General features: G+C 44.0%; 1 protein-coding gene across 7 annotated transcripts in view; it reads left to right on the top strand.

Moving 5' to 3' along the window:
* The window catches only part of GFRA1 (GDNF family receptor alpha 1), a 209,759-nt gene that overhangs the window by 142,722 nt on the left and 51,914 nt on the right, over positions 1-15,123 (top strand). For all 7 annotated transcript variants that reach the window (XM_063670307.1, XM_063670306.1, XM_063670304.1 and 4 more), the window contains one exon: positions 5,681-6,017. In XM_063670307.1, coding sequence (XP_063526377.1) covers positions 5,681-6,017 — 337 coding nt within the window. The remainder of the gene's footprint in view (positions 1-5,680; positions 6,018-15,123) is intronic.

Below are 15,123 nucleotides of genomic sequence, written 5' to 3'. Positions count from 1 at the left end.
TTTTAAATAACATTTGATGTCAAATTTTAACCATTGTGGTGAGTGTAGAGTGTATCTCATTGTGGTTTTATTTTGCATTTCTCTGATAACTAATGATGTTGAACACATTTCAGATGCTACTTGGCCATTCATTTATCTTATTCTGTGAAGGGTCTGTTCAAAGATTTGGCCCATTTTTAATTGGGTTGTTTTCTTATATTGAGATTTGGGCATTTTTAATATATTTTAGATACCAGTCCTTTGTCAGACATATGTTTTGTGAATATTATCTCCAGTCTGTGGTTTGTCTATTCATTTTCTTAGCAGTGTCTTTTGTGACCAGAAGTTTTTAATTTTGATGAACTCTACCTTACCAACTTTTTATCTTTTATGGTTATTGCCTCCTGTGGTCCTGTCTCAGAAATGTTTGTCTAGCTCCAAGATTATCTTATGTTTCTTCCAAAAGCTTTATGATTTTAGCTTTTATGTTTAAGTCTGTGATCCATATTACATTAGTTTTTGTGTATGGTGTGAAGTAGGGATTGAGGTTTTTTGTTTGTTTGTATTTGGGTTTTTCTTTTTAAAAAATTATTATCCAATTATTCTAGTACCATATGTTGAAAAGACTCTCTTCCCCCATTGGATTTCTTCAGTGTTGCTTTCAAAAAAATCAAATGACTGTAGATGTGTGGGATATTTATGAGTTCTCCCTTCTTTTCCATTGTTCAATTTGTCTATGCCTATACTGTACCACACTATCTTGATAACTTAAGCTTTATAGTAAACCTTGAGAAAGGTTAGTGTGAATCCTTCAACTTTGTTTTCCTTGTTCCAATTGCTTTAGTTATTCTGTGTCCTTTGCATTTCCATATAAGCTTTAGAATCTGCTTGACAATTTCAAAACATGTTATGATTTGGAGATAATTGTCTATAAGCTTATATACGAGTTTAAAAAATTGGCCTAGTATATACCTTCTTTGTTGTAATATTAGTTGCCTTTTTAAAGTTGTTAAAACTATATAAGCTATTAAGTTTTAAGAATATTGAGCCTTAATAATCATAACAGTATTGAGTATTTTGATCCATGAACATGGTATATATTTCCATTTATCGGGTCTTCAATTTTTATTAGCAGTGTTTTTAGTTTTTAGGGTAGAGGTCTTGTATGTCTTTTGTTATATTCCTTTTAAGTGCTTTTTATTTTTTTATTCATTGATCCTGCTGTAAATAAAATTATTTTTTAAAGTTTTATTTTCTAATTTTTTTGCGGCTAACATATGAAAGTGATGGATATGTTAATTAGCTTGATTTAGTCATTCTATAACATTAAACATATATCAAAGCATCACATTTTACTTCATAATATACATAATTATTATTTGTTAATTACAAATAAAATTTTAAAAAATGAAGCTTGTAGACTCAAAAAAATCCTAAATACTCTGACTTGATCATTACACATTTTATGCATTAATGAAAAATCACATATGCCTTATAAATGTGTGCAAACACTATGTATCAATAAAAATAGTGTGTATTTTTCAAAGTACAATTACTTTTTGTATATTAACTTTGTATCCTGTGACTTTGCTAAACTTACTTATTATTTCTAGTAGTTGTTTTGTAGATTCTTTAGAGATGTACAGGACATCCAATACGACATTGACTATAAGCAGTAAGAAGGGAAATCCTTTGTTCTTGATCTTAGTATTTGACCATGATGAAATATGACTTTAGTTATAGGTTTTTCATAGCTGCTCTGTATCAGATTGAGGAGATTCTTTTCTATTCTTAATTTGCTGAACTTTTTTCTATCATGGATGAGTATTGAAATTTATTGAATGCTTTTTCTTTATCTAATGAAATATATGGTTTTCCTACTGTATTCTGTTAGTGTGGTGAATTACATATATTTTTAAATATTAAACTAACCTTGCATTCTTGAGATAAACCCAAGTTTGTCATGATGCATTAGCCTTTTAACATATTGCTAAATACAGTTTACTAAAGTTTGGGGAATATTGTTGCATCTGTATTTGTAAGCAATATCAGTCTATTATTTTCTTCTTTTGTCTTTGTTCAGTTCTGGTATTTGGGTAATGCTGATCTCAGATGTCAAGCTCGGAAAGGTTATAAAAATATTTTGTGTGAATGAGAATCTGAAACAAAAAGGAAGTCACATGTTCACCTGTGAGCTATGAATTAATAGTTTTTTCCCCTTTGAATGTGCCAGGTTGTGCATTCTAGAATTTGTCACGGGCTCTGAAATAATGTAAGGAGATGGTGCTCTGGCAAGAGTTACACATAGATGAAAATAGAATCAGTAGAAAGTGAGGCTAAGTCACACCCACTGCTACATGAAGTAAACTTTGAGCAATTGGTTTAGATATAAAATGTTTCACCCTATTCCAACTTTGTACAAAGCCTTTTAAAAAAAATATTGCTTTTCTAATATCATTAAGAGGAAGACCTTAATAGCATATGTAGTTTTAACAACTTTAAAAAGGTATTATTATAACAAAGAAGGTATACGCTAGGCCAATTTTTTTTTTTTTTTTTGAGACAGTCTCACTCTGTCCCCCAGGCTGGAGTGCAGTGGCGCGATCTTGGCTCACTGAAAGCTCCACCTCCTGGGTTCACGCCATTCTCCTGCCTCAGTCTCCTGAGTAGCTGGGACCTACAGGTGCCCGCCACCATGCCCAGCTAATGTTTTTGTATTTTTAGTAGAGACGGGGTTTCACCGTGATAGCCAGGATGGTCTCGATTTCCTGACCTTGTGATGCACCCACCTTGGCCTCCCAAAGTGCTGGGATTACAGGCATGAGCCACAACACCTGGCACACTAGGCCAATTTTTTTAAAGCCTGTATATAAGCTTGTGGACTCCTTACAGAGAAAAATTAATTTCCTAGATGTTATGTGTTGACTTTCATTATTTTTATTATGATGTTATTTGAAATTTATAAACATAAAAGTGTAAGCTCTTATTCTTGGCTTTAACTATGAAAACAACACACATAAATACGAACAGAACTTTGAAAACAATGAAATGCAGGCTAATAACATTAATTGAGTGTAAGAGATAATATTATTTTGTTGAAACTAAATTGGTGCTTACAGTTTGAATGTAGTGCTCGGCTTCTCCATGGGTCCTTTTGAGTTTGGCAGGCCTGTATTACTGGGTGCCATGTGTTGACTTGATTCTTCAGGCATTTTTCTCCATTTGAACTGTTTGTTCTTATTTCACCGGCCACTTCTTTTAAGTATTAATCTAGCTCTGTGCCTCTGTTCTTTCCCTTTTAGCCAGAGATTATAAAGTGCCATTCAACATCAATACAAATGTAAGTGCAGGTAGTGAAATTGTGTACCAGTACCCAGCCTTAAAAGTCTGATCCAGAATATGGTCATATTAATTTGTTTTAGATTATCACCAAAAATGCATAATTTAGAAATCTAGAGAACTGCTGACTTTCAAGAATATAAATCACTGCCCTTGGGCTCAATAGCAAAATATTAGAAGTCTCAAAAGAAGCGAAGGTTAGAAGTGTCACCAAGGCCCAGAGGCCCTGGTGGCCTTGTCAGGGCACATGGCGACTATTTCACCCCTGAGTCCTGAGAAGCCTGAGTGTGGAAATAGAGGAGCCAGAGAGGAGCAGGCATAGAAAAAGCGAGATGGAGAAACAGTACCAGGTGGGCTTGTTAAAGCCGGGATGGATGTGCAGCTGCCAACTTCCTGTACTCCACACCCAAGAAGGGCTCCTGTCTTGCTCATTGCCTTCTACAGCGAATTTCTTGGACTCTGATGTCACAGGAAGACACATGAATCTAGAGCACAATAAAATATGACTCATGGTGCCAGGGAATAATGGTGTGATTTCAGATATTTACATATGGGTTTTCTGAAAGCAAGATGCATCTTCAGTAGAACAGGCAGAGTTGTTCTTTTCTTAAAATGTTGGACTTGCTTTGTGTGCCTTTTGTTTATTTATGTACAATATTTTTAATTGTAGCAAGAACATTTTGCATGCAATCTACCCTCTTAACAAAGTTTTAAGTGTACAATACAATATTCATAACAATCGGCACAGTGTTATAGAGCAGATCTCTAGAACTTATTCATCTTGCATGACTGAAACTTTTTTCCCTTTGAAGAGCAACTCCCCATTTTTTTTTTTTTCATTTTCTTCTCCAGCCGCTGGCAACCATCATTCCACTCTCTGCTTCTTTGAGTTTGACTATTTTAGATTCCTCCTATATGTGGAATCAGGCAGTATTTGTCCTCCTGTGACTGGTTTATTTCACGTAGCATAATGTCCTCGAGGTTTATCCATGTTGTCACGCATTGCAGGATTTCCTTCTTTTTCTCAGGCTGAATAATATGCCGTGTGCCCTTTAGACGTGCAGCAAATGTACTGCCCTATCTTTCAGTCCTACCTAACCCAACTGTGCCTTCTCTCTTGTCAATTCTTTAGCCTTTTGTCATTTCCTAAATGCCCTCCTGGCCCCTATCAACTGGGGGCACATAAGCAGAATGAAAGGTGGTCGTAGAATCCATGGAGGGGCTGAGGCCTGAGGAGGAACTTGCCGGGGTGTCTCATCCCACAGCTGCGCAGTGCTTGTCCAACACCTCCCTGCCCGCTCCACCTCATCATCACTACTCCATGGACCACCTTATATGTTGTTTCTGGAAGGTTTTTTCCATCACTTCCCTCTCCCTGCAGAAACATCCCTCTAATGGGGACGGGGCTGAATTCTTGTTGTCCATTCATCCTTTGACCTTGCTGTTGGGCTTGGCCTTGGCCTGCCTGCCCAGCACCGAGTGGGCTCCACCTCCACCATGCTCTCGCTGCAGACAGCAGAGGGCAGGCAGTGTGGACAGCACAGAGCAGGCAGTGTGGACAGCACTGGCTTCCCTGGTGGTGTGAGTGCACAGGGCTTGGGCAGAAAGCAGCATATGCTCTGTGAGCTTCCTGGAGCCCATTGAAATTCTATTCAAAATACAAGCTGAATTTTTCTAATCTAGAACCTCAGTATTCATAGAGCCCACGTGTTGTCTGTGGTGAGTTAAGTGGTAATTGAGAAGTTTGCAGATTTTTATGTGATTTATCCTGGTTTTCTTCCAACGCCCTGCGAGCTGAAATTTAAATACAGCTTCGTTGTGGTTGCTTCTTCCTGTTTAGAGAATCTAGCATAATATTTTGTCTTCTGGGCTCAAATAACCATGTAATTACTGTGTAATCGTATAGTAATTAGCATGTACTATATGCATTTATTACATAATTACATTCTTGGAGGATTGTATGGCAATTATACTTGCATTCAGCATATCATGAACAAGTATATAATTTGTTGTTTTTTTCTTTTATCCTAATTTCAGTTGACTAACCAGGGGCTGGAAGCTTATCTCCTGTTGCCTCGTTTGCATGTAGCGGGGCAGGTGCCTGAGTTTTGGCCTTACCTAGCACATCCTAATTCTACATCTGTGGGAATATTAGGGGCTTTTGTGCTGCTGTAGACTCCTGGTATTTGTACTCCTAGCACTTTCTCTTGTCATGAAGTCATTAAGTTATTAGCTTCAAAACTCATTAAGTTCTAGAGCCGCTGGCAATGCCAGATAAATGGCAGGATCTCAATTAAAACAGAGTAGGTGAGAACACAGAGCCGAGCACTGTGACCATGCTTGTCTTTCTCTGCATTTGCAGTGGAGCACATTCCCAAAGGGAACAACTGCCTGGATGCAGCCAAGGCCTGCAACCTGGACGACATTTGCAAGAAGTACAGATCGGCGTACATCACCCCGTGCACCACCAGCGTGTCCAACGATGTCTGCAACCGCCGCAAGTGCCACAAGGCCCTCCGGCAGTTCTTTGACAAGGTCCCGGCCAAGCACAGCTACGGAATGCTCTTCTGCTCCTGCCGGGACATCGCCTGCACAGAGCGGAGGCGACAGACCATCGTGCCTGTGTGCTCCTATGAAGAGAGGGAGAAGCCCAACTGTTTGAATTTGCAGGACTCCTGCAAGACGAATTACATCTGCAGGTAAGCGGGCACTAGCAGCTGGTGATTAATGAGGTGACAGGGAAAGTCTTGGCAGCTGCTTCGGCTGCCAAGCTCCCTTTTCTGTGCTTCTACCAAGGTAAAGGAGGGAGGGGAGCCCAGTCCATTTGAATGGATTGGCAAAAATCTGACCTCTGTGTCTGCCATGGAGTTCTTCAGAAGCTATTCAGGCCTCCGTGCTGGGGAGAGTTCCCATCTTTAACCTGAGAATGCTTTGAGGGATGCTGGAATGAGGTAAAATACCACTGCCTTTCCTGGATACCTCTCAGGTGAGAGGGTCACCTGGGGTGAGGTGACCTTAAGGCACACACCTGCTGCTCAAGTCCTGAGGGCTGCCAGTGATTAAGTCGAGAGGAGCTGGCTGGAACTTTGGAGGCTTTTGACCTTCAGGGGCAGAAAGCTGGAAGAGACCAGTGAGATGGACTGAGCAGTGTCCAGCCTTGGGGAGAGGTTTGAATGCCTGGGTCTGTTCTGGACTGTTCTGTGGCTATGAAGAGGTCACCCTCCCACTTAGCTCATCTCCTAGATCTCAGCCTCCACCAGAAACCTACTGAGCCTGGACGATGTTGTTGAAAGCATTCACTTCTTTTTGCTTTTTGGCCATTTCTGAATTTACTTTGATATCTGAAGGAGTCCGTGAATACATTTTCTGTGTTTAAAAAACAAAAAACAGGCCAGGTGTGGTGGCTCACGCCTGAAATCTCAGCACTTTGGGAGGCTGAGGCGGGTGGATCACCTGAGGCCAGGAGTTTGAGACCAGCCTAGCCAACATGGCAAAACCCCATCTCTAGTAAAAATACAAAAAATTAGCTGGGCGTGGTGGCAGGCGCCTGTAATCCCAGCTACTTGGGAGGCTAAGACAGGAGAATCGCTTGAACCTGGGAGGTGGAGGTTGCAGTGAGGCGAGATGGCACCACTGCACTCCAGCCTGGGTGACAAGAGTAAAAATCTGTCTTAAAAAAAAAAAAAAAAAAAAAGAGAAGAAGAACCACAGGCCTGGCATGATGGCTCACGCCTGTAATCCCAATGTTTTGGGAGGCTGAGGCAGGCAGATCGCTTGAGGTTGGGAATTCGAGACCAGCCTGGCCAACATGGTGAAACCCTGCCTCTACTAAAAACACAAACAATAGCCAGGCCTGGTAGTGCATGCCTTTGGTCCCAGTTACTCAGGAGGCTGAGGCAGGAGAATTGCTTGAACCTGGGAAGTGAAGGTTGCAGTGAGCAGAGATCATGCCACTGACCTACAGCCTGGGTGAAAGAGTGAGACCCTGTCTCAAAACAAACAAACCAACAAACATAAACCACAAACAGCAATATAGATGTAGGTAGAGTGAAAAGAGAAAGTTACCCTTCACTCTGCTCCCATTCACCCCCAAGCTTCAGGCAGTCGCTGTTAACCATTTCATGTGTGTCCTTCCAGAACTTAGTGTTGAATTCAATTGCCGATTGAAGCAGGTAGGTTTGGGGTATCATATTGAAAAACAGCTGTACTTTGTCCCCAGGTAGAAGCCCTCAATATATGCTAAGCCAGTGGACAAGCAGATGGGTGCATGACCATGTACTTGTTTCCTATTAGTTCTCCATTTCTAAAAAGCCAAGAGCAGAAAAAAAAATGTCTGCGATGTTGAAGATTCTGAGTATCTGTTCAACTTAAGTTTTATTCTGGCAGAATGGGAACCCACTCTTTCCTTAAACCAGCTGCAATAATGACCAAAGAAATTTGTAAGTCCTTATCATCTGTATAACCCTCTCATGCTGAAGACTTTCTGGGAGTAATGTTTCTCCTCCTTTCTAAAAAAAGTTGGAAGCAAGTGACCTGCTGTATGAGGAAGGACTCAGATGACCAAGCGTCTTATGAACTGAGTTCGCATCTTGGGAAGAAACAGGTGTTCCAGCAATGCAATACAAGGACCCTTCCTCACTTCCAAGCCCCTGTTTCATTGAGGACCTCTTAGCTGTGGGCTAGGAGCAGGGATGGGTGTGCCAGAAGGGTCCTGAGAAAGAGGCAGAGCCTCAGCAAGCCAGGAACCTGGGGAAGCCCATCAGTTAGGGTGTCGAAGCACCCTCTGCTGAAGATGAATAAAATGAATGCAGCCAAGAAGCTGCAGGGAGCTTTGCTCGGGGTCCAGGGATGGGATGGAGCAGAGATTCTGAAGATCTCTGGATGTGAAACTCCAATTCCTGGCCCCCTTTAGTCTCTAAGCCGAAGGGATCCCCCTTTTGGGAGTAGGACTGGATTTCTAGGGTCTTACTTGGCTTAATGCTAGACAGCTCCTCCCTGTCTCTATAATAAGATGTGATCTTGTCCACTGATGGGTCCAAGCCAGGAGACCTGGCCTTTTGGTCCTGCCTCAAGATGGGAAGCTGTATGGGGTGGAAATGGAGCTGTGGATGAGTCTTCCATCTATTGAATGATGGCTGGGAGGTGGGAGAGGTGGTGGTGATGGAGCCTTTCCTTCCTCTTCTCCCAGGTTTATCTTACACAAGATGGCCAGAGAAGGTCTGAGACCTCCCCTACACATATTGAGAAAGCCCATATTGAGCAGATAATTTGCATTCTCTGGCTTGTTCTTCTAGAAAGAGAGAATCCTTTGAGGGTTGGTGAGAAGTCATTAGATCAAATTGCTTTCCTGCTAAGCTGTAGTGAGAATAGCTGGGAGTTGAGAACTTAGAGGGCTCTTGGGGAGGCAATGGGAGGAACCTGCAGATAACAGGATGGTTTAGGTGATGTCTAGGGCCTCAGACTGAGGAAGGAACAAGTTTCAGGAACTGTTTGTGACATCCCTGATAGCAGGGAATGGACTCAGCTGATGGCACAGAAATGTACAACAGGAAGCAGACAGCCCTTGTCTATGTATTGACTTTGCCTGATCTTCCTGGAGTGGACAGCAGCCACTGTGCAGTGGGGTGAAGGATCCCTGGGCTGGATGGTGGGACTAGTGTCTGTGCCGCTGCCACATTTCTGGCTCTGTGAGAAACTCAGAGGCTGTTTAGGAATCCAGATCTAGACTTTCCTGGGGCCCTACCCAGTGAAATTTGTCTCAGTGTGATTGATGGGTTTTATATACTGTCTTGAGCCTTCCTTGGGAAGGTGAATCCGTGGCTTCCCTGGTGTTACCCATTGTCAAGTGATTTAGCCCATAATTTCTGTCCAGAGCCTGGATTTATTACTCATGATTATCCTCTCCCTCTCAGAGGTGCTAAATGTAATTTGAGCTGCTAGGTTGGCTAGCAATGTTTGCTTCCATCAGATTTTATTACTCTTGTCTTTAATTTTATGCCTTTTATCCCATCCCTTCTCAATCCATCTCTGTGAGGCCGTTGTTGTTCTACCCAGAGTAGCAGCTGGTACTAGCTGGAGCTGGAGGTTCTTTGGGTCTCACATTACAGTTGCTATAACCCTAACCTCACCACTGATGTGATGACTTGAGGTCTCATTTGAATAGCCCCAAAGGGAAGGGATGGCAAGAGGGAAACTTGCTTCCTAAAAACCATATTCTTGGAAAGCTCACACTTTCAAATGCTCCATTTCCATCTTAACATCAGCAACCATCAAAGAGCTGTTCAAGCTCATTAAAAGCTCCCTGAATTTAATATTTTCCAACTCAGGGCCTACAGGTTTCCTTCCCCAGGGTCCGACAGTGCCTCTGCACAGAACCTGTCTCTCTACCGCCTTATGCCTTCAAACATGAGAAGCAACATTAGCTTTTCCGTTTGACTTTGTTTTCCTTTTTCCTTTTCCCTTTTAGGGAAGCTGACAGATTCCTTTCCCCTTGAGGTAGTTGGGGAGAGTCAGAGCCTGACTGTTTGGGCCTCCAAGCTTGTCTACAGAAAAGCAAATGCAGAGGTATTATTAGAAGGGTGTGATGGAATTTCAAAGCCTCATAGTCTTCCCCCGAAGCAGTGCCTCCCCTGCCAGGTTTCCTCTGGTTGCTTTTCTTAGTGCCTGGAAGGATGTCAGGACTGGTTTGGGCTGAATGGAAGCATAACCTTTTATTCCTGATGCAAATCTGTGTAATATAAACTTACACTTTCCCTCCTGTCTGAGCACTGGCTCGGGTGCCACAAGTATGTTCCTCTCTCTTTACTGTTGTAATTAACCGCTCAGGTACCTCAGCTATTCTTCATTACCGGGCGGTCCAGCACCTTCCCCTTGGGCATGCTCCCTCATGTTTTCATCGAAGAACCACAGAGGTAGACTCCAAAACCCCTTCTGCTTCCAGTGCCAAGCAAAGAGGGACCCCCAAGCCTGCGAAGCAGCCCGCTTGCCGGTAGCTTTAGCTGCTGCCACATGGGGTCGCTGTTGAGAAAAAACTCAGCGTGCGCTTGGTGGTTTAGTGGCCTTGCCCTTCTGGGGCATTCAGCACGTGCAGCAGAGCTGCTGCATCCTTGGGTGCCTGAGTGACAACACCTAGTTTATACTCACCTATGCAGCCATTGTTTCCAAAGCATGACATTTTGCTCTGGGGAGCTACATCCTAAGGGGTTCCAATCAGAGCCAGCCCTCCACCTTGAACACCAGTAGTCTAGGCTCTACGTTTTCTGGCAGTATGTTACTAGGTAGAATTGAATGCTTCTCTTTTTTCTTTTATTTAATTATTATATTTTAGAGATAGAGTCTCATTCTGTTGCCCAGGCTGGAGTGCAGTGTTGCAGTTGAGGCTCTCTGTAGCCTCTAACTCCTGGGCTCTAGCGATCCCCTCATCTCAGCCTCCCGTGTAGCTGGGACTACAGGTGCATGCTACAATGCCTGGCTAATTTCTTTTAATTAATTAATTATTTATTTATTTTTAGAGACGGGGTCTTGCTATGTTGCCCAGGCTGCTCTTGGGCTCCTGGCCTGGAGTGATCCTCCTGCCTCAGCCTCCCAAGAGCTGGAAATTGAATGTTACTTTTGCATTCCTATTTGCCAACAGTGCTGGGTCAAGGGTGTCTCACTCCTTTTAGACAGATTCTGATAATGCTGAACCTCAAAAGGAAATGGGCCAGGGGCTGTATGTCCTCGGTCCCCAAGGTTCTCTTTACCCTGCTGGAGATATGATACACTTGTTCTTCCTGGTGTCCAACTCTCTGTCCCCATAGTCTCCCAGAGTGGTGGCTTTGATGAAATCACCATATATGGTTCTACCATTCCCTAGGGATCAAGGACCCTATAATTGTATCTTGGATGCCTGGGGGATTTTTAGCAGAACTAAGAAGGCCTCCCTTGGCACAGCTCCAGGAGAACAGCACATGCAATTACCAAAATTCTGCCCTTGTCAGCCCCGCATTTGCCACACTGGGGGTGACCCCATGACACTTAGAGGAAATGTAATGTTGTTAGTTGGTCGATCAGGGCAACTGGGGAAACATGTCATAAAACCATGCAGCAAATTTCTGCTCCCATAATTTATTTGGTCTGACAGTGTTAGTGAACCTTTAAAAGGTGAGAAATGTGTTTCATTTGCCTGGAATGAGACCCCCTTCACACAATAAACTGTGGATCTTAGAGATCAAGGACATCCTCTACTGTTTGGGCTTAAATTCCTGAGTCAAAAACTGGATCCCACATCACTATATCCGGGCTTGCCTTGACATGCAGCAAGCGCAGGAGAAAATGGCTCAGAGGATAATTAATGCCTAAAACTAGATGGGTAGATTAATTTGGCACTTAATTTTATTTTACACTGATTCATTCACAAATGGAAATCAGCAATTAGACAATGCAAACTTTTGAACCATGGAAAGAAAGTTTTGGGAATATGAGAAAATACAAGTAAAACATTTTCCAGTTCATTTGAGCAGTTTTGATTTCAAATGATTACATGGGTGTCTTTAGCAATGCATTCGGAGTGCTGAATGGCTCGTTTTTAATATGCCCCGCCTGCACAAGCTGCCTGCTACCCTGTCTGCTCCGGGGGCCGCTGGACTCCTACGTGCCTACAGCAGATTCGTCAAGACCCTGAGAGAAGAGCAAGCAGGTTCTCTGACATCTGCTGCTGCCCACCCTGGTGTTCTTTGACTCCATCCCGTGGGGAGGGGCACCTTCCTGCTGGCTCTTCCAGAGTGCCCCTTCTGCCTGCGCCACCACCTGATGTGTGGCCCTTCAGCTCCACTCAGCAGCGGCAGAGCTCTATCATCTCGGGCTCTCAGAGGTAACCTGAGCCCTGGACCAGGCAGGAGCCAGCTATGACCTGCCCAGCTGTGACCTGCCTTCTGTCTCATTCCTTATCTCTCTGTTGGCAGAGGTGGGTATGAAGCCATTTGTCTGCCCCTGCTGGAGCCTGTCCCTGTCTAGTTTTACTCCCTGTTGTCCCTCTCTCCAGCCGGTCCCCTCCCTGCATCTGCCCAAGCTCAGGGTCTCTGCCTCGTTTTCCTCACCACGTCTTTCTTCACTTGCCCAAGTCCTACCAATCACTTTTTCCACTCTTGGCTCAGAGAGAGAAAGAAGCAGGGACTCCTTGTCTTTGCATTTGCGTATTGTGTTGATCATTGGATCTGTGTGGACAGATGGACTCTTGGCACCAGACCATCTTTTATCATCTTCGAGTGTGAATGCGGATGGAAAAGGAATGGAATGGAATCCACCCAGGAGGCCCAAACAGAGAGCCCGTATTTCTCTGGGGAAGGAGTGTCACAGCAGAGGGTCTCAGGAGCCATGTTCAGATCAGGCCTTGGTGGACAAGGAGCAGGAAAGTGAAGCAGAAGAAGGGGAGCTTAGTTTGGAGGGGACACAGTGGTTGAGGTGGGAAGAAGGGGCCTCGGGGACTGTCATGGCGTCAGAGGAAGAAAACTCGGTGCCATAGAAAGGCAAGATATTGGGGCCTCCTGTGTCAGAGGGGTGCTGGATTTTATCCATCAAAGGTTTAGGAGACATCAGAGAGCTCCCAGGTGGGAGCAACATGGAGGGAGAGTTGGAGTGGTAGAGATAGTGGCTGGGATCAAGTTAGGAAGCTCTTGCAGTTAACCCATGAGAAGTGATGAGCGCAGAGGTCCACAAGAACAGGACAGGAATTTGGGAGACCCGCTGGACACCATGGAGGGTACTGACTAAATATTTACTGAATGAATACATTTAAAACATGACTAGGTCTCAGAGAAGGGGCTGGGACATAGGGGTGGGGTTACAATCATCCACATAGAGGTTGTTGTTAAAGATGCTTGGTAAGATTTGTTCTTTAGAGAAAGTGGGTGAGAAGAGAAACGAGCCAAAGGCTGAATCTTGGGAGCACCAGGTGTGTGGTGGAGGTGTCTGAAGAGGACTTAGAAGTTGGAGAGTTGGAGAACCCAGCAAAGGGCCTTGAAAAGCCAAAGGGGAACAGAGTCTTAAGAAGAAAAGGGAGATGGTCATTGGTGTCAATCATCACTGAGAGACTAGAGGACAACTCAGAGGGACACAATTTAGTACATAGGAAGTATATCCTTCCATATGTTTCTCTGCCCACTTCTCTCTCCTTCCATTTATCCATTCAGTTTTCCATTCATCCATCTGTCCATCCATCATCCATCTATTCATACCTTTGTTCCTCTCTCCATCAATCTATCCCTACTTCCATCCCCCCATCCCACCATCTGTCCATCCATTCATCCATCCACTCATCCATTTATCCATCCACTCATCCATTTATCTATCAATCCACCCACCCATCCATCCATCCATCCATCCATCCACCCACCCACCCACCCACCCATCCATCCATCCATCCATCTGGCCTGCACTTACTGTGCCAGGAATAACAACCTGATATTTCACCTACAGTGCAGAGAGGAAGGCAAGCACACACACAGTCATGACAGCATGGTGTGGCAGTCTCTGGCAGGAAGGGACAAAGTGCTATGGGAGGTCAGAACAGCCAGCTTAGCATGGCTGTTAGCAAGGCTTCCTGGAGAAGCTGCCATCTGAGCTGGACTGGCCAATGACTGGCATGGAAGAGAGTCACAAGACAAAGGCCCAGGGCTGTGGGTTTGAGGAAGGCATAGGAAGTAAAAAAACAAAACAAAACAACAACAATGCATTCACTGGGTGCTGATGATGATCAGCACTGAGGTACACCCACACAAACGTGATCTTTCATCAGACCAGCCACCCTGCAAGGGGATGATCAGTGGAGTGGCCAGCCCAAGGGTCACCCTGCTCCCACACAGAGGACGTAGGAATCAGCTCAGTCTTCCTAACTCCGAAACCTGGTTTCTGTCACTATTTCCAGATGACTGTCTTTCATGATAGGAACACAATGTTCTTACACTGTTCAGCCGTTACTACCTATAGTTCCAGACAGCCAGAATGATAATTCTGGCCAGCCTCTGAATCCAGACACTCTTTATGGCTCAGTAACTAAGACAGCATCAGTGTTAAAGACAGTTTTTAAAGAGACGTAGAACATCATGTCCATAAGAGCCTCTTAGCATCGTTTAAAAAATAAAAGCTACTCAGGTAATACGAGCTCATTAAGTTCTTTATCTAATTTCCTTTTGAACACTCATTGCTTATTACAGAGTGGTTTCTCTGTGACAGCTTACTGATTTCAAAAGAGTCATTTCTACAAATAGGAAAAAAATACCCTTCCAGGCCACGCTGGCTTTACTATTAATATTATTAGCTCAATTATTTAGTCCAGGCATATTTATTGGGCACAATCTGCTGGACAGTGAGGGTCCTGCATGTGTGGGTGGTACACCCCCTCCCAGGCATGCACACTCACCTGATTTGGATTCCTTAACTCCCTGCTGAACCATCACTGGCAGTCAGTGTCCTCAACCCTCACCTACCTGAAGGCAATGGACATCAGGGATCTGGCTGTGTCTCACAGAGCAGGTGAATTCTTTGTTGTCACAGAGCAACAACCAGCTCTAAATAATCCACAGTGTCACCAGTTTGGGGTCATCCAGGTGTTTCACCTTCCTGCCTTCTCCCTGCCTTGTGGCCATTATGTTAATCATCAGGAAGCACTCCATTTTGTGGATTGCATCTTGAGAGTACATTGCTATGCCTGTAATCCCAGCTACTCCAGAGGCTGAGGTAGGAGAATCGCTTGAACCTGGGAGGCGGAGGCTGCAGTGAGCCGAGATCGCACCATTGCCCTCCAGCCTGGGCAACAAGCGCGAAACT

This window comes from Pongo pygmaeus, chromosome 8 (genome assembly GCF_028885625.2).
Source record: "Pongo pygmaeus isolate AG05252 chromosome 8, NHGRI_mPonPyg2-v2.0_pri, whole genome shotgun sequence".
Lineage (NCBI taxonomy): Eukaryota > Metazoa > Chordata > Mammalia > Primates > Hominidae > Pongo > Pongo pygmaeus.
This window is presented reverse-complemented; position numbering and strand designations above follow the sequence as displayed.